The sequence below is a fragment of the Simochromis diagramma genome, unplaced genomic scaffold, assembly GCF_900408965.1.
Source record: "Simochromis diagramma unplaced genomic scaffold, fSimDia1.1 OVJJ01000205.1, whole genome shotgun sequence".
In the NCBI taxonomy this organism is placed as follows: domain Eukaryota; kingdom Metazoa; phylum Chordata; class Actinopteri; order Cichliformes; family Cichlidae; genus Simochromis; species Simochromis diagramma.
The window spans coordinates 13,287,058-13,314,862 of NW_024386782.1; the positions used below are offsets into that span (position 1 = coordinate 13,287,058).

Here is a 27,805-nt window from a genome sequence, read left to right on the forward strand (position 1 = left end):
CCCTTTGTCCTACTTCTAAAAAGGCAACAGACCAAAGAACGTTTGATGTTTGGCACAGAGCAGCGATACGATCACTTCCATGCGAATACGTGCACCAACTTTCCCCAGGTGTATTGTAGGAGCTTTGCACTGAATCTGTGACATAAAACTGGTTTTGTCACAATGAGGTTGATGTGCTCACACTGACTGAGCGCTCACGCTGCAAAAAAAGCTAGAACTGGGTTTATGCCCTTTCTGCATTTACCCATCTAAGTGCATGTGTCTTTAACAAAGCAGTTCTGAGCGTGGATGGTCATTTCCTTTGGGCAAGTAAACAATTTCGTTGTAATTTTTGGGGGATTTTTTGCAACACTGAAAAGAAATATTAGGTCTACTGAAAACCTCATGTTGCCTTGACTGTGTATTTAAAAGACAGCAACATAACCAGTCCCATGGATAATCACATACAGGTGTGTGCTTGAGTTGCATGCGTGCAGGGCATGGTGTGTGTGTGTGTGTGTGTGTGTGTGAGAGAGAGAGAGACCACAAAGTGGATGGATGAGTTTTCTCGTAAAGGCCAGCACAGATGTTTCTTGGGTTTTTTTTTATTTCCCCCTCAAACCGGTTGAGGTTTTCTCTAGAAAGTCGCAAAACAAGTTGTGTTTACATACCCACCAAGGTACAACTGATGAAAAACACCAGCCAGGCTATTTTAGTGAGTTAGACACTGGCCCATGCTATCAACTTGTAATTTCTGTTTGACAAAAGGAAGTAGCCATGCCATTCCTTTTCCCCTGCAACTTCTGAACTCGACATGCAGGAACATTTTAGTTAGTTAGTTTTTTATATATCACTGAAAATTAAGTAAAACTATCATACCTTAAAAAAATTTCAATATTCTCATAGGTATCATAAGGTAATCTGTATACACATTACTGTACATATGCACGTTCTTTTTCTCACTTCCTGCGCTATAACACCTTTACTCAAACTGACGTTGACAATGCTATTTTATATTTAATGTTTTCACACGTATGTGATAAGTGCAATTAATTAATGGCAAGGTCACCCCGCAGTTTAGCGTCTTAGGCCACGAATTCAAACAGCATGGCCAATTAAGACAAACTTTATTATATTCTCACCCATGTTTACCTTTAGTGAGTATGGACTCCCTCAACTGTTTGACACTTGGGATCATTTTTCGTAGCTCGGGCGCTATTTGAGAACAAAATTAAAATGCAGGAAAGCCCATAGGCAAAATGAGACAGCCCCTGAAGTCGATATTGAAACATATTTGGACGGCCCACATGCCAATCAAAATTTCCTCGCATCCTATTGGTCCTCCCTCCGATATTATCGTTCCATCTTCTGCTTGTCTAGTCTGTTAGGCTTTCCGCTGTCCCCATCCGCCAGTACACATAGACCCCCTCCAAATTGGTCCTCAGATCCTTTTCTGTTTCGTTCGCAGCTACGAAAAGGTGACATTTTGCGGTGTGTACAACCAACGCTGCATCAGTACACAACAACGCTACTGAAGCGTGCTTGGCTCGATTTTTTTTTCCTTTTTAGCTGAAATTGGACACCGCTGATGTTATAGCGTCAGTGTCCTCCCGCAGGCTGCGCTGCGGAGTGATATTCCATTGGAACCGACAATGTGGAGGGTGTTAAAATGTCTACTTGGAAAATGAAATGGTTACAGTTTCTTTAACACTGAAGAAACCGAGTAACACAAGAGTTATGGTTCGTGGGACACACGTGTGTTCAGCTTCGTGACAAAAACGACAGCGAGTCGAGGCGACAGAGGAGCGCTTCATATTCTCTTTCCTCATCTTCATCAAGCCACAGTCCGGACCACGGGGAAAGGATCCTATCCCTAACTTTGTTTTTTTTTCCTCCTCTTTTTGTACTCCAGCCGCTAATTTCTCCGTGTTGGATGTCACATTGTTAAATTCAGGTAAATGCGTGCTAATATACATTCATAACAAGCAAATGCATTTCAAACAGAAGTGGTTCCTCACGTTGTTAGCGGAGTAATAACCAAGTTTTTAGCGCATCGTTGAAGTTGTGCTGTGAGTGCCACAGCCGGGAAGAGCGGGGTCCTTGTTTTTTTCGGCCCGAGCGAACTTGCACTGTTATTAGTAAGTGCCAGGGGCTTGTGTGGGCTGAAAAAGACTTCTTTGTTCACTTCAAAGAGCTATAACGTTAACGCACATTAGCATATGACCAGACTGAGTGAGCTCCTCCGGGATTTTGTTGTCTGTACTGGTAGTGTGAGGTGTTTATGGACGCGAACATTCGCCGTGAAGCGTTAACGCAGACAGGCGGTGTTGGCTGCTTTTCTCTACTTGTGGGAAATGCTAAACATTTCCAGCGCTTAGTGAAATGAATTTTATACATTTATTTTAAGTTTTATTAATTTATCCAGGGGCACGTTTATAAACCACAAAATTACGTATGTAAAAAATACCCCAGTAAAGAAAAAAGTATTACTTGGGTATTATTCATCCCCCCTTCAGCCTCTCAACCGTTAACCACAGCAAAGAAGCAGCGATAAGGTCGCCAAACGCTTTAGTTTCTCTTCCCCACTTATTTTTTAACCCCCCGATATTATTTTATAGCGTTTTTACATTACTTATTGTTTTATTTAAGTTTCTACCATTCATCTGAAACTTTATGAAAGAGGGGGGGGGGGCGAGTCTTTGTGTGCATCAGTGTCTCATTCTGCTGCTCGACGTCAGGGCAGGCAACAGGTTTTTAAGTCCTTTTAAACGGCCCGCAGGATTTTTAACCGAGCGATGAGCCGCCGATGGCTCTCTTGTGAAGCCAGGTTTCACCACTTGCATTGCTATTTCTGCCGTAAAACTTTTTTTCTTGACACCTAAATGGGCAGGCCAAAGGTGGGGGTGCTCAAGACAAGCGTATGCAACTTCCATTTGTTAGGAGGGGCTGAGCACTTATCCCCCATTTTGACCTCAGCTCACTGAGAGAAAATGCTAGATTATATACTGTCAACGCATTGTTCCTGAACCCACAGTTTCTCCCTACTGGTAAGTCATAATGCTGTTTTGTCAGTATTTATCCGGCCTTTCACCATTGTTAGATTTAGTGTGTGCATCGTGTCTTGACTTCGGGGTAAAGTAGGTTTTATTGGCTTTATTGTTAATATCTATTGTTGACAAAGTACTAGGGTAACTCGCAGTATTTCCAAGTCTGCTGTAATGGATATGACAGTGGTATTCAAATTACTGATATTTTAATGGGTTGGGCAGTGCAGTTGTAGTTGCCATGCATAACTAAAATTAACTGGCTTTCCCCCTTTCTGGTGTATAGTGTTTAGAATAAAAGCCAATCTTCAGTCGTGGCATTGAAATGTTTTTGTTGGGTTTCTTTGAAAAAAGATCAATCATAATGAAAAATATATTACAAATTATATTAAAGGCCGGCAAGTGTACATCCCACCCTAGCCTTGTTGTTGTTGTTGTTTTTTGTTGCTAATTTTAGTATTTACTTATCCTGTTGCTGTCTTCACTCAGTGCACTATGAAAATAACCAAAACATACAGGTTTATTGCTAAATAAAAGAAACGAAAAACATTTTGAGGCACACCAAGGAGGTCTTGGCATCTCTCTGAAGGAAAATCATCAGTACTGTGATTAAAATATAGATATATATTTTTAATTTTAATAACTTAAAAAACATTGGTTTATTTTTTATAATCCAGGGGAAGGAAAAACAACAGAAAAATGCACTTTCTGTTAAGTAAGGTGATATCAACTCTTACTTTAGATGAACACCATTGGTGATTATGTGCCTAGTCACCCCCCACGGCCCATTTTAAACCAGGAAAAACCCTGACATGTAACACTCCCAGTAGATTGTAGACATAAGGACAGCCTCCCAGTGGTCATCATTTGAAAATTCCTGAAGTTTATTCAGTTTTACACTGTGCAGATATTTGAGTGTTCTGTTTGCAGTATGTACTTTTCACATAACCTGTTATTAGTGTTGGCAAATAAGGACCCAAAATTCTACTGTTGCTGGGACTTATAAATTAATTACCTGCTTGTTTAATTTTACAAAATATCTTCAGGTTGCTTTTAGGTACAAATGGGTACGTTGGTACAAAATATTTTAAAGTGGCAAGTTTTAAAACTTGAAAATGTCTTTATGTCAGAGTCATATTGCCGCCAATCGTTTTTAAAGATTGCTAAAGGCTGGTTATTTGTGTTTGTTGTAGCCATACTTTACTTTTGCTTACCGCTAATGATCTCTGAGTCAACTCTGAATTTAATCGACATCTCTGACGCAAAATCAAGATGTGATTTCCTCCAGGTGGCATTTCTTCTTCTTCTTCTATTTTTCTTTCTTCTTTTTGTTTGTGACTTTGTCCACAGTGTGTAGAAATGATTCTTCTCAAGGTGTTTTCCCCACTCAGACTGCATTTGCTTTGATATAGACTGGTACTGTTTAGGACTCCAAAATAGTGTGTTACCACTTTGTAAATTTTAGTGAAAACAAAACTTAAAACATGTTGGGTTTTGAGGTGGGAGGGAGGAGTTTGAGTTTAGTGCCTGACTGACAACAAGTGCAGTGTGGCCTGTGGCCAACCATGGTCACTCATGTTAGATGTGGCCTACCAAGTTAAGATTTTCATAACTTGGTCAGTATCTCGCCTGCTTTGTGACATTTGAATGGTAAAAATATAGAGCAGAGGAATTTGCAGCTTATGTATATCTACCGTTGCACTATGCTGTTTAATTGACTTCCCTCAGTGCTTTTACGATGCCTGCATTACTACAGTGTGAGAAATCTATTTCATATGGACATTGTAGTGCAGATCCATATATCTGAATTTTTGTAATGTTACTTTATTTTTTTAGAGAGAGAAAAAGAGGTTTTGATCAGCCTCAGCCATTTTTACACACACACACACACACACACACACACACACACACACACACACACACACACACACACACACACACACACATCATTTCTGCTGATTGAGATTACATTTTATTTAAAATCCTAACATTTCTTTTGTGTCTGTATGTCTCAGCTTTTTAATTGGGGAATAACATGTCATCCTTACCATTAGGAGTGATGAATGGCACGGTGAAAATGACACCGTATTTATACAGGTGAACGAGCTAAATGATCAAATTTCCTGGAAATCTGAGCTGAGTGTAATAAGCAGTAAATATTTTTGTCTGGTTACTATATTCATATAAGTAACGTTTTTAAAATTGGACCATTTCGCCTCCATTTTTGGATTAGATATATTGCAGAAAGCACCAGTTGTCAGAACAGTTAACCATCTAACAAAGAGGCAAAATAAACTTACACGCTCCTTACCTTTGCTTGTAGTCGCTTGCTGAGACTGAAAAGCCCAAGTGAAGAGCAGCAGCAGAGAATGGCTGCAGTGGAAACAGACAAGGAGCTCAGCGACTTGCTGGATTTTACCGCGGTAAGATTTCTCCAGAGATTGCTTGAACTTGTTGAGTGAGCATCTCATACAATTCATCATATTCTCACAGATGGCAGATTTTAACTTTCATAACAGATTTTGAACACTTGTCAAGTAGATTGAAGTATGTATGGCATTCATGTTTGAGCAGGAATTGAAGGACTGCAGCGGGTACATGAGAAGGTTTTATATGAGACTCTTGTTGTCTGTTTAATTTGTGGTGTTAGTCAGGCAAAGCTGCATTGTGGAGATTGCTTTATGCTTGTCATACCTGCTGGTTAAACAGGATAAGATAAGGGATAGGGTAGTATAAATTATTACCTAATTTTCCTTCCCACAAATGAGGAGGGAAAGTCTTACACTGAAATCCAGTGGTTTGTTTACAGTGTCGTTCCTCTCTTTCAGATGTTTGAGCTTCCAGTTTCAAATGGCAAAAACCGGCCAACAACTCTCAACAGCCCTAAATTTGGAGGTTCAGGTAAGAAAGAAAACTTTTAGACATTTGTTTTATCTCTGAGCCTTATGTTTCAGGTCAAATTTACTTTAAAGACATGATGATATAAATGCCAATACTGAACAACTGATACCCTTCTCATCTTTTCTCTCAGCTAAAGGTAGTGAGAAATATTGGGGTGTTTTTTGTCATTATGCACTGTAGTACATTTCCTGACAGTAATCTGAACCAGTGAGGGGCTTCTTCCAGTTTCAGTATCCGACCTTCGCACACTCTTTGTGTTTTGAATTAAAATAGAATAGGAGACAGTTCCTTCTCACCTTTGCTTCTTATAAACGGTTTTTCGATCAGACTTTTTGAGAGAACTTCAGGAACAATTGTCATCTTATTTTACATTATGCAGAACAAGCATCATCTTCCTTACACTTCCTCATCCTCACCGTCTCAGCTGTTGCCATTCAATCACGTAAGGACAAAGGCAGAGGGTGGGGGTGGTGGAAGCAGCCCAATTAATCTCCTGTGCTTACTCTGTGAAAAAGTGTATTCCCTTGTCCTGCAATCTTGCACCCTACTTTTCTTCTCCACATAACTCATTTTCACCTAGATCTATTATCTGTCCCAATCAGCAACCCCACCAGGCAGACACTTGCAGTCAACATTAAGACGCATGTGTTGCTTGCAGTGTAAAAAAAGAGCCTCAGAGATGCCTATGACATTGCTTTGAACATTTATCTGTATGTGTATTTCCTACAGTAGGCCTGCCTGGGTTATACTTCATCAAGTTGATTGATAAGGAACAGCAGTTGTCATTCAGTATGAGTGGGCAAACAATCAGTGTCATAGATGGAGCTAAGGCAGTTGTTAACTTGTGGGCCAGAACTAAAGAGGAGATATAACAGGATTCATTTTCATTATCCCCTAGGGCTGGGCGATATGACCCAAAATTCATATCTCAATATTTTTTAGCTGGGTGGCAATATAAGATATATATCTCGATATTTTTTAAAACCATAAGTTAAGAACAAAAAGAGAGTTGTTAGTCACACTGTGTCCCAGATGTCACACAGGCATTTTTATTTACATACAGCATAGATTTACATGAAGAAATTACTCAAAAATAAATTATCAGCATTTATTAAATAATCATGCTCCATAAATAAAAGAAAACAATGTTGTTTTTGTGCATAACAAAAAGCTCATAATTGTGCAGTCAAAATGTAAACTAACAGAAGCTGAGCATAATAACAAAGACGGATTTCACAGCTGCTCTGTTCCCAACTTCTACTGTGTGACTGACAGCCTTGAGTTTGAAATCCGCTTCGTAACCATGTCTCTTAACAGGTGCCATTTATGGCCCTTATACACACACAATACGGTAATATTACGTCGAAGCACAGTACGTATCACTCCGCGAGGCTCCAGACTACGGTAGCCGTAATGCTCCGACAATCCATCAAGCGCTGCAGCTCCGTAGCTTACCAAAGTCGTAAAACATTTTTTGACAGATTGCTGAGCGCTGTGTACCACCTAAAATCGGTTCGCGGTCAGTAAGCACAACCGGAATTCATACATAAGGCGCGCTGTCAACTTTTGAGAAAATGAAAGGATTTTAGGCCGTGGAGCCCCTGTGGGCTGCATGTCGTTAGCGTGGTTAGCTCGTTAGCGCGGTTAGCTCGCTAACACGTTGACGCCGTCCAGCCCCACAACTCGCTAACGGAGATTTTCCGTGTCCATCTGGTTGCTGCCTGCAGGTGAAGCTATGGGGGAGGGGGAGTTGTATTCAGTGAAGGAGAGGCGAGGCCGAGTAACGTTGCTTAGAGACAAAAGTGGACGAAAGAGAGGCAAACTTGTGGCTCCACAAGTATAATTATAACGTAACATAGACTATATCGATATAAAGGATATTGTCACATCTTATATCTCGTATGAAAATATATCGATATTTTTTAAAAACTCGATATATCGCCCAGCCCTATTATCCCCTGACATTAGTTTGTTTTTACTTTTGCTTTGCTTCACTCTTAAAAGCCTAGCAAAACCAGCGTATCTACAAGGTTGCACATCAGTGTTGGCTTAAAAGCAGATACAGCAAGGTGACAAACTTTAGCAACTTAAAGACGGGATTTTAAGTTGATCATAGTGATTCTTGGCATGACAAACAGGGTTAACTCAATATCCTTTGCTTACACTGGTTGAACTTGTGAGACGCTATCAAAGGGTTACTGGTGTATATTTGGGGCACAGTGTTATGTTCTTTCTGCTGTTAAATCATGTATGATCTATACTGTTCTTTGAATTAGAAAATGTTAGGTAGTTAGCTTAGTGTGGCATCAAATTTAGAAGAAAGAGGGAAACATTGTTCCAAAGTTTAAAAGTACACCTTTGAAAGCTTAAAAATTTGATCAAATCTTGTCAGTCTAAGAGAGTGTGACTTCTGGAGAAACTGTGTGTGTGTGTGTGTGTGTGTGTGTGTGTGTGTTTTATTTTTTTTTCTTCTTCTTTGTACAATGAAATGACTTCCTGCAATCGTGTCATGTCAGTGATGTTACGAGGTCTGCCACAATCAGCCTAGCCACAGAGACCTATACTAAACCGACCATGTTTCTGCAACAGGCCAAAATACTGTTGCGCAGATTGATTGTTTCCTCTAATCAGGAAATGAGACACATTCTTTGTTGTTGTTTGTGTATCTCAGTGTGTTAAAAGATCCTTGCATTTCATTTTTAGAATGAAAGCTTTGTTTCCTACATTGTTTTCTTTTTTTTAATGTAGTACTAAATTGTACTGTTTTCTGACTTTTGGGGATTAGGGATGGGTACCGAAACCTAGTAGTAAACAGGCAGCAGTGCTAAACAATTAAGACCTTAATATTGACAAATGTCAGTTTTCTTTTCTGTACTGGAGAAATCATGTCATATGCTATTCCTAATTCAGAAGAAAGCTGTTCTGCGCAAAGAGCAGTGGCAGCACTGGGTACCAAACACACAAGTTCAGCAAGTACCACGTTCAGTGGGGGACATGAACAGTCTATGGAAACATGGTCTAAATGCATCACATACAGGGATGAGGAATGCATGGTTTTCATCTGCCTGGCTCTTAGTTCATCTCTCAGTGACCCATGTATGTAGTGTTTGGTTTCATGGTTTAATGATTAACAGCAGGCAGCTGATTGGGTGTTTCTGAATTCGGTCTGATATAATCATGTCATCACTTGTCATTCTGATAGTCACGGTTTCGTTTTCAGAGCACTTAGAGCTTAAGCAGATTCAGTGATAAGATCCATGATTTGTACAGTTGAGATAAGAAAATAAAACTCCAAAACAAAAAAGGTACTGTTAAAACACTCAGCCAATAAGCAGTATCATTAGTAGTAGTGCTGTTTAAAACTTAACAGTACAACTAAATATGATTTCTTTTGCAACCCAGCTTACCTTTCACTCGTTTTTTTTCTCAGTGTACTTTCATTTTTTTGGTTGCTGGAAACTGAGAATCCTAAAATATATTTTTAAACTTTGGAGAGAAATGCAGAAGAGAAGGAGGTAAAAAAAAAATTTGCATGAAATGTTTCATTTTTCAAACGTGTTCGTGATTCTCAGATACTGAAAGTCACAAGTTAAATCCATCCATCTGCCAGTACATTTTCTTACCCACTTATCCAACTTGGAGGCTATTCCAGGTGCCACCGGGTGGGAAGCAGATTTGATCTTTAACATTTTAATCCCTGGCACATATTGCTGTTAAAATTGTTTAAAAAAAAACCCCAAAACATCACCTGGTTTCAGAAGACATTTTAATGTTATAAAAGCACTATATGGTAGTGGGATAGGGTGGATTGTGTTGTGTTTGAGAGGTTGTCGGTGACTCACAGCTTAAAAACAGTCAGAGCTTTGCTATTGTACATTGTTCAGTATTTCATTAACAGTGTTCACTCTCTTGAGATTTATCTGACATCATGCTTTGTGTCTGTGTGACTCACTTTGCCGAGGGAAGGAAGAAGTTGTGTAGACAAATGGCGCACTCAGTTATAGGTGCCTGGGGCAGTGTTCCTGTAAAAACGAAGACATGTCTGCAAGTTTGGTCAATGTATGTGCCTGGGTTTTGCTCATGAAGCCTATGACTCAGGCTGGCTGTCTGTTTCCAGTGTCTTTCTTCCTGTGTAATTATAGACTAGCCATGCTTAAAGGGGCGTTGCATGCTGGGAGGAGAAGTGCATTGGGGTTCTCCAGAGACTTTGTCTGATGTTACTCACCCTTCTCTTCGTTTTCTCTTTCCAGTTGTGGTAATTTGTCTGAATAGCGCGCTACTCATTATTTTCTCACGATTGTAGCACTTCAAATGGCATTAGCGGAAATGTGGTCTGTAGAGAGCTATATAATTTTGTCCTTTTTTTTTTTTTTTTTTTTTTTAATTCGTAGCCACACAATTGCTCAAAATCCTGTGGACGTTTATGTATGATGAGGTTTCTTGCAGTGTTGGCAGTTTGATCATTTTTATCTGTTAAAGCACTCTAAATTTTCCTATAGAGCTGGATGAGCATAGTTTCCGAAAAGGAGGATGTAGATGAGTAACACATTACAAAAAAATGATTTGTCAGAAACATGAAAGCCCTGTTGGAGGTAGTGAGGAGGAGAATAGAAATACATCCAGTATGTGCTTTTGTCAGAGAGAGGGTCACATTCTGTGGTTTTGACAGATTTAAACAGGGTTATGACTGTTGAATTCCTTTAAATATAGAGTAAGTACACAGATTTATCTGTCCACATGAAATGACACAAGAATCCCTGCATGAAAACAAGATGATATACTTTTGAGAAAATGACCAGACATCACAGTTTTTCTGAATCAGATTAATTTCATTCATTTTTATTGCATTGATAGTAAGATTCTTTTGAAATGGTAGTAGTTCAGAAAGGGTAGGTTCTGTTATAAAAATCTAATAAGTAATGTCACTATTATAATTACTTCATCAAAGCAGTGCAACAGATTTGATTACTTTTTAAATAACTTTTCTAAAATGTTTAATTGGGGGACTGATTCTGGTTTTTAGTAAGTTATATTAACTTACATAATTAAATTATGTAATGCCCTGTAAATATCAGGTCACAAACCTTTTACTTAGTATATAGTGGCAAAAATCAGGACAGCATAATATGCTGAGGTTGGAAAAAACCATTGGGAAGCAGCAGCGTGGCAAGAACAAAAATCAAGCTGTTTTGAAAAGGTAACATTTCTTCTTCTTCTTTTCTTTTCTAATAAAAAAGGTGCATTTATATAAGTTTTAATTTATTAATTGATTTTTTTCATTGATTTTTTTTTTTTTTTTTACTTTTGACTCTTGACTTGCTGTTAAATTTGCTTTTACCATCAATTACAACATGTGTTAATCCCAGTAAGTGCCTAGAAGAAGGACAGCTACCTTACACAGGTCTTCTAAAATGACAGGATTTCTTGATGTTTCTGAAAATCAGACCCCATGAGAGGTTTTAGTTTTCTTGCTAGAAGGTCTTCTAGCACAGTCTAAATCACAGGTTCTCCACATGGATTTTGTTGAACATATGGTCACATGATCCTAAATGTTTGTGGGGTTTTGTTTTGTTTTTGCTGCAGAGATGTGTAGAAATATTAGTATGTACGTTACATAGAGAGAGTGTGAAATGAGCGTTGCCTCCTGTTTAGTTGCAGCATTTATGGACAAACATGGCAACAGTGACAGTGTAAATGAATACTTTCAAAAGCACAGCACTAATTAACCTCACCCGTCACAACGCGGTGGGGTTGATTAGAGCCTTAACAATAACAAAAACATGAAATATACATAGAGTTAAATTGGATATCAAAGTTTGATGAAAGTGTAAACAAATTAAAAAGAACATAACGTTATGAGAGTTCATTACAGCAGCTAAAATTTAAAAGTTAAACACAACTTATAACCATGTAGCTTAATTAAAACACAGTTATATATAGTTGATGAAATACAATTTGACAAAGCAAATGTAAAATGTCAACTTGCACAAATAGCTGAATAAGTGGCTGAGTATATTCACAGTTCAGGAAATCTGTTTTCAAAATCAGTTCGCAGCTGTTCTTTGTCTGCCAAGCAGTTTTTAGGTTAACAAAATAAGCTGAACCTCTGAGATACACAGTGGGTACAGTGAATTTTATTTAAATTGTGTCACTATCAATCACTCTTTTGCCTAAATTAGTAAGAGTAGGAAAGCATGGACAACACATTAAAGTAGTTTTGTTTCTTTTGTTTTTTGTTAAAGCAATGCGGCAGTGTGGAAAAACAGACCACTTGGTAAATAATACCATCGATTTAAAAAAAAAAAAAAGAAAAAAGATTGACCATTAGAAATCAGGTTTCTCTTTCTTCTACCTTGCTATTTCTATTCCTGTCGAAGAAGAGAAGGTGCCACATATTAATGTCCTGCTAATTAGCGAGATAGTTGTGTTATGGTGCGTGATTCTGAATGTGCAGTATTCATGTCGATCGGTCAAATAAAGCAGCTGAAATACTCCACTGCTCTGTAAACCCACATTTCATTCTAATATGCTGAATCCGTGAAGTGGAAATTTGATTCCTTAAATAGTTGCAGTGTATTTATTTCATTTTTTAAAAATATTTTCAGAAATGCACTTGTTATCCACAACAGTGTAAAATAGAAAACACTGAATTGAAGCCTTTTCTTCTCTCTATTGTGGGCACTGATGATTTACAGCAATAGTAATTCTTTTACACATTTTCTTTATCATCTTTGATTGACATGAAGAGTGACAGCCAGCCATAGAGCGGGGACAAGACATTTTCTCCTTCATCTCCTATTCTGCTGCCGCTGTTTGTATAGATCACAGTTGTCACAGCAATCTAGCAGCTCTCGGCAAAGTGGACCCATCACTCTGCCGTACTGCTGATCCTGTCATGATTCTAGCCCCCCTCTCCCCCCTCCGCTTTTTAATTAGACAACAAAACAAAAATATGAATATTCATAGACCTGTGCTTCATTAATATGCACAATTATGCAAATCAGTACGCAATTAAGCTTCAGCTTCCCCCCCAGAGATGCCGTGTTGCGGTACGAGAGGAGATTGAGAGCAAGGGGACAGGCAGGAATTTCTGCTTCACCAATCCTTAAAATCACCCCTTTCAAACTCATTCACCTCTTTGAACGCTGAGGTGCTCCGGCCAGGGATGACTTGTGCAATTTGTGCGAGATTGAGACCTTGAGTCTGTGTTAAGACGAAGGTGTAGGCCAAGTGTGTGAGAATAGATGAGCTATGAATGACTGTTGCCATGGAAAATGTAAAAGAGTGGAGTGGGAGAATGAAGAATGTTGAGGATGATTCTGGGAGCCTCACACTGGGTGTTAATTATTCAAACTTCCTACAGCTCATATCCACACTATGTGACAGCACTGTCACTATGCTGTCTCTGTGTGAGCTGCGAAGTGAAGCTCCTCGGCGGAGGTTACTTCGAGCTGCCTGAAAAACTTGTATCAAAGCAAGTTCGCCAAGTTAGACATTTCTTTGCAAAGTGACACTGTAAACCTGTGACAAGAATTTAGTGGCTAATGGCTAACCCAGTGCTTTGTCTTGCAGGTATAGATGAGAGGAATGGGTCCAGTCCCTGGGGAACAGGGGAACAAAACAGTCCATCTTTCAACCAGGGAAGGGTATGGCTCATTTTCACTTATTGCATTAAGGAAAATAAAATAAAATAAACCCTTAATGTTACAGCCCAGGTTCCTGCCGTTCTCAATAATGTGAACAGCCTAAATTAATTTAATTTAAACGATGTCAGAACTGATCTGTAAAGTCCAGCATGGTGTTACATATTAATTCTGAAGCTTTTTATGACTTTTTTTCACACCTTATAAAAGGTCAGTACAACAGTACTGGAGTACTCTACAGTGCTGTAGAACTGTATTCAGGGTTTCTAGCAGTGAAGTTGTTAAGCTTGAGAGTAGCAGTAGACTCATAAGCTGCATCAGCTTTTATCTGAGATTGAAAAAATAAACAAAAATTCTCAAATCTTTAGGCCCAGCAAGGGGTCTTTCTTAGGCCCATGAGCTGGGAGCTTGAAATACTTTCGCAGAATACTCTACTTTTATCTGCAGGAGTTTATTTTCTTACATGGTAGCTTTGGTCTTTATTTATTTGTGTTTCTATTCCTAATACCTTTTGTTTTCTTTCCCTCAGGGTTATGGAGAAGAAGGCCTTTACAGTGAACAAGAGGCCATGGCTTCTGCTCCCATATTTGAATCAGGGATCGTTGGTAAGGACTTGTTAACTAAACTGAATAAGGCATTGAAGCGTGGACACCACAACTTTCACATTGTCCATTTTACAAACCAAAGAGAGTCGGGGAAGTGTGAGGCAAATGTTGATGAAGATTATAATCGTACTTAATTATGGAAGAACACTGACTGAAAAACACAAGTTTATATGAATGGGTAGTGTGACTGAATCAGAACGAGGAGTTGTTTGGGGGACAGAGCAGCTATTCTTAGGTTGGACACTAACATATCAGTTTAAGGCAAAAGGTTTTTAATGGATGAAGTGTGAGTAGGGTAGTGGGGAGGATGTGGAGGAAGGGTTTGTTTGTGTGCAGTTTGTGTGTTCAGTGTGGGAGGGGTGCGGAGTGTAAAGGGCACCCATGCACAAACAAGGCTGTCCCTTGGGATTACATTGGCCTATAGCTCCCCTCTGTTAACTGGCAAAGGAGGGGGGTGTTTGTGAGCACAATTGCCCCAGAAGCATTTATAATGGGCCAATTTGTCTTTTTTCTTTTTGCTGTCCGCGGCCATAAATACCGCAAGTCTTCATATATACTCACATGCTGGGAGGTACCCAAATAGAGAAAAGGGGATAGACAGTTTGTAATTTAACATAAAAATACCCTCTACATTTTTAGAACCTTAACCTGATTTCATGTAATTTCCCCTCAACAGGAAAGGCAGAACGAGGACCATACTCGTCACTTGGAATGCAGGTAAATAAATTTGAATGGTGCTTCATCCCCATTCGCGGAAGCTTCTTTTCACAAATTTTGACTCTTGGTCAGTTTTCTTACTTTCTTTTTAATTTACGTCTCATATTTTGCACTCTGTAGCCGGGCTTCATGACCAGTGAGATACCCATACCCAGTCCTGATGCCCTCTCTCCATCTGGCACAAAGCCAAACTCTCAGTTTTATCCCTCCTATACAGGGAGCAACCCTCGCAGGAGACCCTCACAGGACCCCATAGGTAAGGGTGCAAATTATTATTTCAGGCAGGGTGTTGAACACTTAGAAACCGAATCTTCTGTCACATTTATCGTCTTGTTCTGATCTATTTTAAGGTTGTGTGTACAATCACTTCTCCTGTTGGGGTTTTTAAAAAGTGTCTGAAAAATCTCACTTCTTCTTAGTGAGAGAAAATGAAAATCCTGAGCTCCCAGGGAAGAAAATTGGCCAATAACATCACCTTCATTATCTTTAGATTAGACATTAATGAGCAGTAACAAATGCAGATTGATGGATCAATTCGGCAGGAAGAATCTTTGATTGTATAGTTACTGGTGCAATAAGATCTTTTTGTGTAAGCTGGCTGATATGATTTCCCCTCCTGTCTGCCTCCCCACAGAATCGCAGGCAAAAAAGATCAGGAAGGTGCCCCCTGGCCTGCCCTCCTCTGTGAGTACTTCATCCATACTTCAGCCCCATACTGTATCTCGCATTCACTCCATGCGAGCCCATGTTTTAATGCTTTACGCCCTTTTTCACATTCCATTTGGCATCTGAAGCCGCTCCTTGGCTTGCAGAGCAGTGTAAAAGCTGCAGTACAGGACTTCCAGCTCTTACAGCTGCGCATCTGCACCACCAAGTAAAAAAAGGAATCGGGAAAAAGCCACTCATTCACCCAGTCCCTCATTTGCAGTATGTATTTATAGTGTGTTGTATTTGTAGGCCCTTTACTTTATGACCACATTTCTTTCCCGCTGCCAAGTATACTCGTTAGATCACTGAAGAGAATTCATACTGGGGTTTGATGCTTCTTACTCCTCCTCATTTTTTTTCCTCCCACTCTCCCTCTCTGGGCACCCTATTTCCTCATTTTCTCTACCCTCCACCCCACCCCACCCCACGCCAGCTCTCTCTCTCCTTCCCCCTCCACCGCCATCACCCGCAAACAACAGCCCTCCCCTTTCTTTCTCCCTCCCTCCCCCTTCCCTCTATCCCAGCTGCCAGAGAAGTTGGCCGCCATCCAGGATACGGCAGATGGTTCAGTAATTAGGAGTGCATCTCTCCGTTCCCTCTTCTCCTCTCCCCACTTTTTTCTCTCCCTTTTCTCTGTGTAATCAAATTATAGAAGAAAACTTCAGTCCATTTGGATTTGAGACTTTCAGACACAGTTTGATACTTAAATTTACAAAGAATGGCCTTGATTGAGAAAGTTTAGGTGCCATCATAAACGTACCAAATCCAGCTAAAGCTTCCATTATATGGTCACATCGTCCCGTCCTGTCTGTAAACTATTCTCAGCATGTTTCTGTTTAACAGGTTAATATGTAAAAATGGTGGACAGGGCCCATAAAAGTGCTGGCATGATTCATTCAGTACACACACCGCTCTGTGCTCATGCCTGTAAAAATGTTGTAATCCTCTGTTTATTCAATTTAAGTAGTAAAACCAGATAGAAAAAAAAATAGATTCTAACCTTGGATTGAACCCATACTTTTAAGGGCTGTAATCAGGTACCTACTGCATATGTTATCTTAGTTTTGATGTTTCAAATACCCCAGACACAGTTATTTTTAAGAACATAGTTTTGCTTATCTACAGAATTATGTTCAGAGAATTTTCCAGATGAAGTTTGAGCAAACCCACTTTAAGTGTTTTAAGACAAATGTAAATTAAGTTACTACATGCCATGCTTGCAACAAGTCATCATATAATTTAGAAGTTACTTAGCTTTATCACACTGAGCATTCAAGGACTGAGCTAAGTGGTGTTTTTGTTTTGTTTTTGTTTTTTTTGGTAGGTTTATACATCAGCCTCAGGGGAGGATTTTAACAGAGACAATGCTTGCTACACAGGCTCCAAGACAGGAAACGTCTACCCACCACCATTCTTCATGCAAGGTCAGTTGAAACAACATGTTTTGAAATCCCCCCCCCCCCCCCCCCCGTTTTTTTCTTTGTGTTGAGTTGAAAAGTTCAGCCTGACCTAAACACTTTCATAAGGTTTTTGTGAACTGAGAGGTGAATCGCTCACCTATGTAGAAAACAAATATCCTTTATTTTCCTTCATAGCTTTTACAGCAGGGAAATTGGTTGTCTGCTATATTCGTCTGGATGTCCAGATGAACTGTAGATGCTGTCACTGTATGCCAGTAAACACGCTGTGGTGCCGGGGTGTTGAATGGTGCATCACGGTTGAATGAAGTGATCACAGTAATGTGACATGTCTCATATGTAGCCTTCATTGTCCTTTTATCTCTTGTGGCTGGTTTTCTCTCGGCCTTCTTGCTTCCCCCCCCCTCACTCTGCTGGATGTCCCCTGACAGAAGGCCTCCACCCGCCCTCCGACCCATGGGGCTCTGCCGGGTCGATGGTTCAGCCTGGTTATTCTGCCATGCTGGGCAACTCCCCCCATCTGAGCCAGCATGGTCCCTTTACTGCCATCAACCCCCAAGACAGACTGGTAAGCTCTGCAGTCACACTTAGGTTTGTTGATGAGGTCAACAACACACATTAAGACAAATGCATCATTAGGAGCTTCTGTCTGCTTTTCTTTTTAAATGGTTTTGTGTGTTTGCTTTCAAGAAACGGCAGCCACTGCCCCTCTCTCCTCAAAATTACCCCCTGCATGCCAGTGAAGTGAGCGGGGCTCATCCTGCTGGCTTCCACTCTGGCTCCAGCAGCTTTGGAGTCCCCAGCCACACACCCCCCATCACTGGCAGCGAAACCATTATGGGTAAATCCTTTATTGTGTGCTCTTTTATTTTATTTTATTTTTGAAAAATGCTGGTGTTGTCTTAATTTAAATTATCTGCTATCCTAATTGATGATTATTACTCTGCTCCCCCCTCCATTTAGCAAATCGGGGTGCGATACCCGGAAGTTCAGGTGACGAGATTGGAAAAGCTTTGGCATCTGTAAGTAACAATATATTATAATCACATAGAGTTTTAAATATTAAACATGATTGCTCTGTTTCATAATACATATAAATTGTTATATTGCATTTCAGTAAATTTAAAAAAAACAAAATTCTGTGTCCAGATCTATCCTTCAGATCCAAACAGCAACGCTTTCCCTCCGTCCCCTTCAACCCCCTCTGGCTCTCCTCAGGCTTTATCAGGTAAGTCAGTGACTGTAGTCCTTTAATCCTGAGGCCTCAAGGTCAGCTGGGCCTCAGCTGGCTGTTTTGTAGCTTTGTTTGTTCAAACCATGTATTTGTTCTTTCCTGTGCTACCCCGCAAGGCCATGATACATACTTTGAAAAACCTGTTGTTTTCACTATGGCGATGCATGAACAGTTTAAAGTGACAGTGCAGCTCCATCTGTTGGGTTAAACGTGGAAGTAATGCATGTTGTTCAAGCCTTTAATTTTGTGTAAAAAGGGATGTTAACTTTCTTATGTTAAGTTAAGCCATGAACTGTTTCAGTGCCATCAATAGATTCCAATACTTCTCATTTCTTACATTACATGGAAAACTAAAATGCTACCTTGGATATATCTTGTGACCTGCTGGACTTTTTTTAACGTGGAGTACTGTTGATTACCAGTTCAAGTTAGAAACATAGATGGGAGTAATCTTAGTTCATGAACTTTTGCCATGTGTCATTGAGTTCATGAAGGCCTTTTTCTTGCATTGGCACTGTACAAACATAGAACTGAGATAAGTTTGGCATCCAAGATTATCTTGACATTTAGGTCATCAGATTTGGCTGCACGTTGGTAGTAAGGAATGGTTCAGTTATTCACCAAACCCTTAACACTACTTTTTTCATATTTTATTAAACCCTTGCTGTAAATGCAGGTGTTTCTGCCACAAACAGGGATATTTTCTCTGGACGTACTGTAACTGGGGTGATATAACTACCCCATTCACAGCTTAACCTTCACTTGATCTTTCTCACACACATACACCAGCCAAATATAGCTTATGAGAGAGGAAGGGAAAATACCGTAAAAATAAAAAGAGGGTGGGTCGCTTCCTTATTTGTATATGCGTTCAGTCCATGCATGAGCTCATCACCACCTAATTCATCAACACTTCTGTTGAATTAAGAAACAAAGTAATAAAAGTGATACGTATTAGATTATATTGGACAGAGAAATTTCTTTGAAAATTTTAATAAGTTTATACTCAATATCATTCCATATCTATTGTATCTATATCTTCACATTTACTTGATGTCTCTTTCACATTACAGCAGTTTCACGTGTTGAGTTTCAGAAAATTACAGCCCGGTTTTTCTCAGTTTCTCAGCAGTTGATGGTTGGCCACACATGACAATGAACATGATTGGTCCACTTACAGTGAAGGCAGTGAGTCTGTGTTACCTTTTTCACTAGAAATGTCTGCATTTCTTTTTGAATTTTGGCCATTTAAACATACATTGCACTTAAATGACTAATAATAACCATGGTGAACTGCGATCTGTTAATGGCCATTACACTTAAGAGACGATATTACATATGAGCCATGTTGTTAAAATTAACAACTGTTTGAACAGTGAGTTCAGATCGTGCTTGTTGTTTGTTCAGCAGTCTGACGTTATGGAGGCGGAAAAAGGTGGGGATGGTGGCTTTTGCATTCCTAGTGGGTAGCAGTTCATGTTATGGATCAACGTTTTAGCTAATAGTGCTTTTTGGGACTAGTTGTCAAATTAAACTATGTAACTTGCAAATTGGTTCTACAGTATAGATAGAAGTGAGTATAATGCAATAAAATGTAAACATCAAATGAGTTACAATTGTATTTACATTAGACAAGTAAAAAATTTCCTCTTGGGAATAACCCAAAACAACTTTAGTGGGCAAAAATGAAAAATCTAACAACAAAAGTAGTTTAAGTGGCACACAACTTAAAAACCTAACATATGAAATGCAATCTTAAGTATGCATGTTATTTCCACTTGGCCACTGTCAAATGACAGTGATGTTAACAGAACTTCAATTTTGGACCTATGGGTCTGTTCCTATCTGCATGTCTGTGTCAAGGCTCGTTGTGGAGAACAAATACTAGAATATTTAAAAGCCTGATTAACGACATTCACCGTGATGATAAACACAGTTGGAGAAGGTAAAGAAGATGCTAAACAAGTTGACTTTGATAATTTATCTTTGAGTCACTAAACACGTGCTAAACAAAATCAAACGTATGTATTGTGCAAAAATCTCTTTGTATATGATGCTTTGCATCTAGGTTGTTGAAGCATCTTGCGAACTTGCCACAGTTATACTGCAGATTTAAGCTGCGTCTTCAGTCGCATACTGGCTCAGTGGTGTTGAAATCAGGGCTGTGTAGGGGCGTATCAGGACTTCCTGTTCTTGTAGTTGAAGGTGGTATTTTTTTTCTTTTCTTTTTTTTTTAAACTCTCGTCCAACGTTGTTTTCATGTTGCGCATTGAACTCGGGAAAGATCAGCGTTAACCTTCGACTGAAAGGCCAAAGCTACAAGGAATGTGTTCAATGCGTCACTGCTTTTTTCTTTTCTTTTTTTTTCTTTTCTTTTTTTTTTTTGTCCTGTTTTCAGGAGTATACGAACATATTTCCTAATGTTAACAGAAAAGAGAACATAACCATCTAAGACAGGATAAATCTTTAGCATGACGACACGACTGTTTGCACAGTGATGCAAAATGTTTTCTCTACATATGAATATCTCTAAAGGTAAACCTAATAGGCCTTTATGCAAGACAAGCATAACATGTAGCTAAACATTGTATGGAGGCTGTTACTCGTTACTCACTTTAAAGTACCCCAGGTGCATCAATAATAAGAGAGAAAACTTCCCGCTGACTACTACAAATTGTAGGGCTTTTTTTTCTGAATAACCTTGTGATCTTTGTTTCTCAGGCTCTGCATCCCAGTGGACTCGATCCTCTGGTCAGGCCACACCTTCACCTAACTTTGATGGGGGAATTCAGTCTATGGTGAGTAGGTTTTTCACTCTTCATTTTTATCAGAGATTAGAGTTGTACAACCCTTTATGCCTCGTCTTGCCTCATCATTCCACTGTTCTTCTTTCTCTGTTGCAGAGTAAAATGGGGGACCACCTGGATGAAGCCATCAATGTTCTTCAGCGTCACGCCAGCGGGCCAGGGCTTGCTGAAATTCATGGCCTGCTGCAGTCGGGCTTAGGGTTACCGCCAGGCTTGTTGGTTACCGCTGGCAGTGCAGCTGGACTTCCCAGTCGCCTGCAGGGAATGGTGAGATTCATGAATAGTGTGAAAGAAAAGCTGAAGAAATGTAATATTTTAGTTTAATTCCAAAGTACATAGCGAAAGTGGTATGCCCATTTTTGCTACTGTTATGCCAGTATTAAGATTAATTTCTGTTTCAAGGTGTCTGGTCACCACGAGGACTCTGCTAGTCTGCCATCTAGTGGGGGACTTTTGCATGGGCACCATGGCTCTTCATCTGTGCCACCAGGCTCTCAGCATGAAGGCTTTACAGGTGCGACTTTCTTTTCATGGTGTCTTCCTGTTTTGTACAGCATGTCTTCTAATACTACACCTCTTTTTGACTGTGTATTGTTTCTTTCATTGTTTTATAAAAATATTGTTCCTCAGTAACTTTTGTTTCTGGACTGTGTGTAGGGCTACCTGGTAACATAAATCGCCCCACTGCTGGTATTAAACAAGAGCTGAAGGACGACGATGAGAACTGTTCCATGACAGACAAGTCGGAAGATGAGAAAAAAGAAATGAAGAACCGCTCTCGAACAAGGTGCACAGAATCTTAAACCTTATTTTTATTAATGCATGTAATCCTGTTTGTTAAATCTTACTCTGTATTGTAAATTTGACAGGGACTCAGTCTAGTTGTTATTTACTGGTAAAGCTTTTTAGCTTTAGCGATGGTGTCTTATATCAGATGTACAACAAGTGAACTGTACCCATACTGTTGTTTCCTACCTCCTCCTCTACCATGACTCCTCACTAGTCTGGATGAGGAGGATGACGATGAAGATCTACCAGTGGAGATTAAGGCTGAGCGGGAGAAAGTGCGGAGGTTGGCAAACAACGCCCGCGAACGGCTACGTGTGCGGGACATCAACGAGGCTTTTAAGGAGCTGGGCCGCATGTGTCAGCTCCATCTGAACAATGAGAAACCACAAACCAAACTGATCATACTGCAACAGGCTGTTAACATTATACTCAACCTGGAGCAGCAAGTTCGAGGTCAGTGGGTGTCCAAGGAGGAAGGAAGTGGAGGGGAAGGGCATCTTTACAAAATAAAACATCCATATGGCTTCACTTTCCAGCTTCATGTCCTACTATTCTAATATTAAAGCCATCTTGTTGGGATGGTTGTTACTCCATCCACAGTCTTAAACATACCGACTGGTTTTAAACGTTAGTCTTTATGCACCATTTCCTAAAATGGCCAATAAGAAAGGACATGTGAGTAGTAAGTCAAGCTGTCTGGCTGTTTTTAAGACAAGCCCATTCTCCAATAAATCGTAAAAGTTTAATTTTCCTGTAACACACACAGGACTGCTGTGTGTTCTGCAAAGCCTCAAAGCTAGTTGCTTGTTTCAGAGAAAGTGCTTACATGTCTGTCTGCTTCATTTTTGGACAACATTAACAACTTTTGTCTGCTCTTTTTTTGTTTTTGTTTTTTTGCTATTGTCTCATTATGCTTTTATTCACCTATTAAGTTATTTCAGCATTTTAATGTCTTTAATCTCACACAGTGTCCTTTATAGCATGCAAGCAGGGCTCTGTGCTGTGTATTAACCCACCTTTGTAGCACTGTTTTTGTGCTGCGTGTGTTGCTCTTTCAAGCATTTAAGTCTCTAGCTTTGCTTTACTGTTTAAAATAAAAAGGAATCGTTTCGCCAGTCATTCTCCCCTCCCCTTTTATTTTCTTTACAGATGCCAACCGCGACCTACTCTTCCTCTCATTCCGATAAATACATCTCCCGCTGCTGATGTATTTAACATGACACCTTCAGTGTATCTCATTGTGTGTTTCTTCTGTGTCTTTCTGCGTAATGCATTTCGGCACAGGGTGTTGCTTCCTCTCTCTCCTTTTCTGTCTCACTTGCCATAACTTCTCTCATTCTGCTGGACAGTCACAATAATCCCCTCAACTTCCACCCTGGACCCAAATGACCGAAAGCTTTTTTTTGGTGATTAGGTACCCTAAAAACACCCTAAAAACTGATGATGCTGGTCAGCTGTTGCATTTTGATCCAGTTCGGGCTTGAAGCCCCTGAGTGTTGAGTCTTCAACCTAAAAACTTAAGTGATTTTAACTCAAGCAGATTTATGTGCCCATGCACACACACTCCTGCAGTACAGCTCCGCTGAGATCTTCATTGGACGTTTAATTGGTCTCTTTGTGGGAGTTTGCAGTCAGTGCGAAGGTCAATTTTTTCCTGGTAACAGGAAATTAGCTTAAATTTTTTTAAAAGCAGTCTAACTGGAATTTTAGTGAGACCACCTTGCCTAGGTTCAGTGAGGGTTGTGATTTGGGTTTGTTAACCAGCCCTTCCAACCCCCCACCTGTCCTCCCAGCTGCAGCCTTGTCTCGGTGACCGATGAGAACCTGACTGCTGAGGAGAAGGAGCAGAGGGAGCGTGAGCGCCGCCTTGCTAACAACGCTAGGGAGAGAGTGCGTGTTCGTGACATAAACGAAGCCTTCAGAGAGCTGGGCAGGATGTGTCAGGTCCACCTGCAGAGCGACAAGGCCCAGACCAAGCTGATCATCCTGCAACAGGCTGTCCAGGTCATACTGGGTCTGGAGAAGCAGGTGCGAGGTAGGTCAGCCAATTCAGAACAATCTGATTCCAACAGGCAGCCAGCCATCTCTCAAACATAGCTGGACATAAGTCGCTAGGTAGTCACCCAAAGGACATTCTCTTCTGTTCCTGCTGAAAGTGTAAATTGCAGTTTTCTCTTTGCCTTTATCGCATGCGTGTTGTTTTTATGTTTTTTTTTTTTTTTTAAAGGGGGGGGGAGAGAAAGGGAGAGCATCTGAGGAAGTAAATCCCTGCTTTTCTGCCAGACACCTGCAGCTTCTGCCATACTTTCCATTCTCACGTCTTGCTTTTCTCTTTTATATCCCTCTTCTGTAATAAACCATTTGTATGTTCATAACTCTGCTGTGTATGATCTGTAAGGATTTCTCTAAGCTTAACAAGTCCAGTTTTGTGTGTTTTTAATGAATATATCTTTTTTAAATTTTTGTTCAAGAGCGTAATTTGAACCCAAAGGCTGCCTGCCTCAAGAGGAGGGAGGAGGAGAAAGTGTCCTGTGTGGACCCCCAGATGCAGCTTAGTGGGGGTCACCCAGCTGTAGGAGGAGATGGACACAACTCTGTGAGCCATATGTAACTCTTAGGTGAGTTTGCAGACTACGTGGATGTCAAACTCATTTTACACTGTGGCCCACATACAGCTGACTTATTTGATGTGGGCTGGACCAACAAAACTCCACTTTCTGTTAGTGGAAAGAAGTTTAACTACACATTCAATCCCTGAGATGTCGTAACATAAGAATAATCTGTCAGCATGACTGTTTGGGCATAAATTATAAGAGGGACATGTGTAGAAATGTGTGGCTCACTTGCTTAACGTGTCCTATAATTATAATACAGAATCTCCAAAAGTTGAATCTGTTCATCTGGACGTAGCGTTTTGTGGGAGAAACGTTTCGTCGCTCATCCAAGTGACTTCTTCAGGAGACTGAAGAAGAAAACGCTACGTCCAGATGAACAGATTCAACTTTTGGAGATTTACTTTCCTGGATGATTGAGAATGCATCAAGACATATAAAACAGAATCTTTGTAAATTCACAGAATTGGGGAAAAAAGGAACTTCTTTGTTATTTAGTTGTGTATCTGTTACTTAATTACTTTGATATGGTATGAATGGCCATGGTGGAGGTCTTTATCCACAGGAAAAGATGTAAAACTTGTAAAAATACATTTTTAAGTCCAAACATCTATGGCTTTCTTTATAAATATCCAAAGCCATCCAGTGGGCCAGTTTGGAGTCTTTACCAGGCTCATTCTGTCCCCCAAACCTTATGTTTGACACCCCTGACCTACAGTGAGAACATCTTGTTCTTCCGTCTTATATGTTGTTTGTTTTCGGTGCTTATTTCAATTTGTAGAAGAAGCAATTTTTTTTTTTCTTCTTTTTCCTTCTAGTTCCTGTCGATTGTACAGCCCTAAGAACAAGAAGCCTTAATATTTCATAGTCATGGATCTCAGCGTGTTAATCGACTGTTGGAAAACACACGCACACACCTCATTACTGACGAAGCAGGTGGCCACATTCCTGACGATGAATCCAAGAATAACAAGCACACTGATACAAAAAGCGAAGAAGAAAGATTTATTGATCTCCACACAGAAACACGTTGAACTGAGGGCACTGGTTTAAAGAGAGTGGAAACTGGACATAAGGACATTCTTATGATCATCGTGGTTTTGTAAGACATTTAAAAAATTTCTTTATGCTTTGGGAGCAAAACTTGTTTGGATCAAATGAAGCGTTTGGATCAATTGCTCATGAGAGCAAAGTTAGGATTTGTATTGATGGATCATTATCGCCATTCCCATCAGAAAAAAGGAGGTCTTACATTCTTCACAAGAAAAAAGGGTGGATTTATCTGTTTAATTACACCAGAAGTGGGCTTTATGCATAGTGTTGATGAAAATAATAAATATTCTCTTGACTGAATTGAAGAGGCAGCTTACACCTGCCAGTGGAAGCTGACTGCTCTTTTTGCCATGCTGGTAATCCGGGCTGTATTTCCTACATTTATTAAAGCGGCTGAGAAGGCGTCGCACACTCGCACTGGGTTCATGTTTGCTCTTTAAGTGTGGAGCCGACCTGAAAGTCCTACACATCTGTTACTGTCACTGCCATGCAAGTGGAATGGAAAGACTAGAAGAGACAAACACGTGACTGTGCAGAACCCACAGTGCTGTTGAATCAAACATGCACACCGACACGCCAACCCCTGTCCGCCCGTGAGGACTTGAGCATCCTTCTCAGTTTCAGCCGCATCAGCCTGCCAACATCCAATCGTATATAAAGATGCTGTTACAGCACATAAACCTTACTTAACACAAGTCTCAGAACAGTTTGTGTTGTGGTATATTACATTTTGCTAGAAGACAGAAATAACTGAGTATTTAAAGGGATCATGAGTGTTACTGCCACCTTTTGGAGAATTTATTGCCACTGACTGACTTGTTTTGGTTGCTCGGTGTTTGGTGTTTTGTTTTTTCCCCCCCCTCTCCTTCTGAACAATTGCAGAGCCTGTTATAAGGATCTTCCTTTTGTAGAACTGATTTGTCATTGTTGTTTTTTTTACTCTGTATGATAGTTGTAAGAGTTTTGTTTGTATCATTTAAAATGTTTTTTTTTTTTTTTTTTTGTTTAAATTGTTTTGAGTGTAAGATGACCCCGTTTAGATTCCAGGAACAAAGTGAGGTGTTTTCTTTAGTGCCAGATGTGGGGGAGGTAAAAAAATATTAGACATGGCTGCAACATCACATGTTGTGACTCTAATTTTTTATTTATTTATTTTTTTTAACTCTTTGAACACAAACCTGTCAGGCCGTTTGTAGTTTGATTGTTCTGCTGTTTGACAGTTTCTCTTAAAATGAAATTTAATGGGTTTTTTCTTTAGCTTACCCCCTTCTGCTTCCCCTGATGTCAGACTCTTTGATGAGCCTGTTGATTAGTTTCTGAGGAAGGTGCAGAAGGGGAGGTCTGCACAATCTGCAACAAAATTTGCTGTTTCATATTAATATGAAGCATAAAAAAAAAATAAAAAAGGGTGGCCTTGGTCATTTTCCTTACCATGGGAGTTTTGATATTGGTTTCTCACCAGTGCCTGAATATGTCTCTGCTACACGGTGGATAATGTTGCATTTAAGGATTTGTAGGTTATACCTTTTTTTTTTTTTTTTTTTTTTTCCCCCCCTTAAATAATAGAGATGTATAAAAGCATATGCACTTCAGCAAAACCGGTCAGTGTCTCAAACACCTAAATGAAGAGTCACTCTCTGTGACCAGCTTCTGTGTGTGTGCGGATGTCTCATGAGATGTAAGATGACTTATCTGGTCTACAACTTTGATGCTGAAAACTGTACTTCTTGCCTTTTGTGTTCAGAATTTTACTTATGATTTTGTTCTGAACTGGCATGTGCATTGATACATATGTACAGCTGTATGATATGTCCTTATCAGCTTTATCATTGCAAGCTGATACTGATTTGTAACAGTATTTGTCATTTTCACAAAGTTGACCTGTGGAGAAGCCCCCAAATATCATTTTCTTTGCCATTCACTCTGGTCTTTTCCCCTCCACAATAACGTGTGTGTGTGTGTGTGTGTGTGTTTGTGATGTGGTTTATTGCTACTGAACACTTTGATTTCTTTACATGAAAGATGCAGTAAATCTGTATCAAACACATGCACCTGACCCTTTCTGCCCACCACAACAGCTGACCTGCTATAGATCTGTCTTCACTCATGTTTGAGGACAACATCTATGTAGGCTATGTCCTCAAAGTGCCTCCAGTTTCCTATTTTTTTTATATATAAAGTAGATATTGAGAACTGTTGTGTATATAACAGTAATGTAGCAATAAATGTGCCATTTTTATTAACAAAACCTTCCCCTTTTTAGTGTCTTGGTTTTTGAATATACTGCATTACCTG

At 39.8% G+C, this 27,805-nt stretch overlaps 1 protein-coding gene across 4 annotated transcripts; it reads left to right on the plus strand.

Moving 5' to 3' along the window:
* Positions 1-1,348: 1,348 nt before the first annotated feature.
* On the plus strand, positions 1,349-27,758 carry tcf3a (transcription factor 3a). 4 transcript variants are annotated; one of them, XM_040021950.1, is made up of 20 exons: positions 1,351-1,933; positions 5,347-5,446; positions 5,852-5,924; positions 13,497-13,570; positions 14,097-14,172; positions 14,849-14,889; positions 15,010-15,145; positions 15,524-15,573; positions 16,922-17,021; positions 17,447-17,583; positions 17,706-17,856; positions 17,979-18,037; positions 18,165-18,243; positions 20,971-21,047; positions 21,153-21,323; positions 21,459-21,570; positions 21,714-21,843; positions 23,639-23,880; positions 24,317-24,463; positions 25,276-27,758. In XM_040021950.1, the coding sequence occupies exons 2-19, from the start codon at positions 5,393-5,395 to the stop codon at positions 24,454-24,456; spliced, it is 1,902 nt and encodes a 633-aa protein (XP_039877884.1). In that variant the 5' UTR covers positions 1,351-1,933; positions 5,347-5,392; the 3' UTR covers positions 24,457-24,463; positions 25,276-27,758. The 4 variants fall into 4 exon arrangements, with proteins under 4 accessions (XP_039877887.1, XP_039877884.1, XP_039877886.1 ...); XM_040021952.1 differs by lacking the exon at positions 23,639-23,880 and adding an exon at positions 22,060-22,298 and having other exon boundaries at positions 1,359-1,933; XM_040021951.1 differs by lacking the exon at positions 1,351-1,933 and adding an exon at positions 1,940-3,026.
* The last annotated feature ends 47 nt before the right edge of the window (positions 27,759-27,805 follow it).

Coding starts and splice junctions, on each gene's coding strand:
- tcf3a (XM_040021950.1), top strand. CDS start 5,393: ATGGCTGCAGTGGAAACAGACAAGGAGCTCAGCGACTTGCTGGATTTT. Junction 17,584..17,705: donor TCAACCCCCAAGACAGACTG/GTAAGCTCTGCA, acceptor TTTGCTTTCAAG/AAACGGCAGCCACTGCCCCT. Junction 23,881..24,316: donor TCTGGAGAAGCAGGTGCGAG/GTAGGTCAGCCA, acceptor TTTTTGTTCAAG/AGCGTAATTTGAACCCAAAG.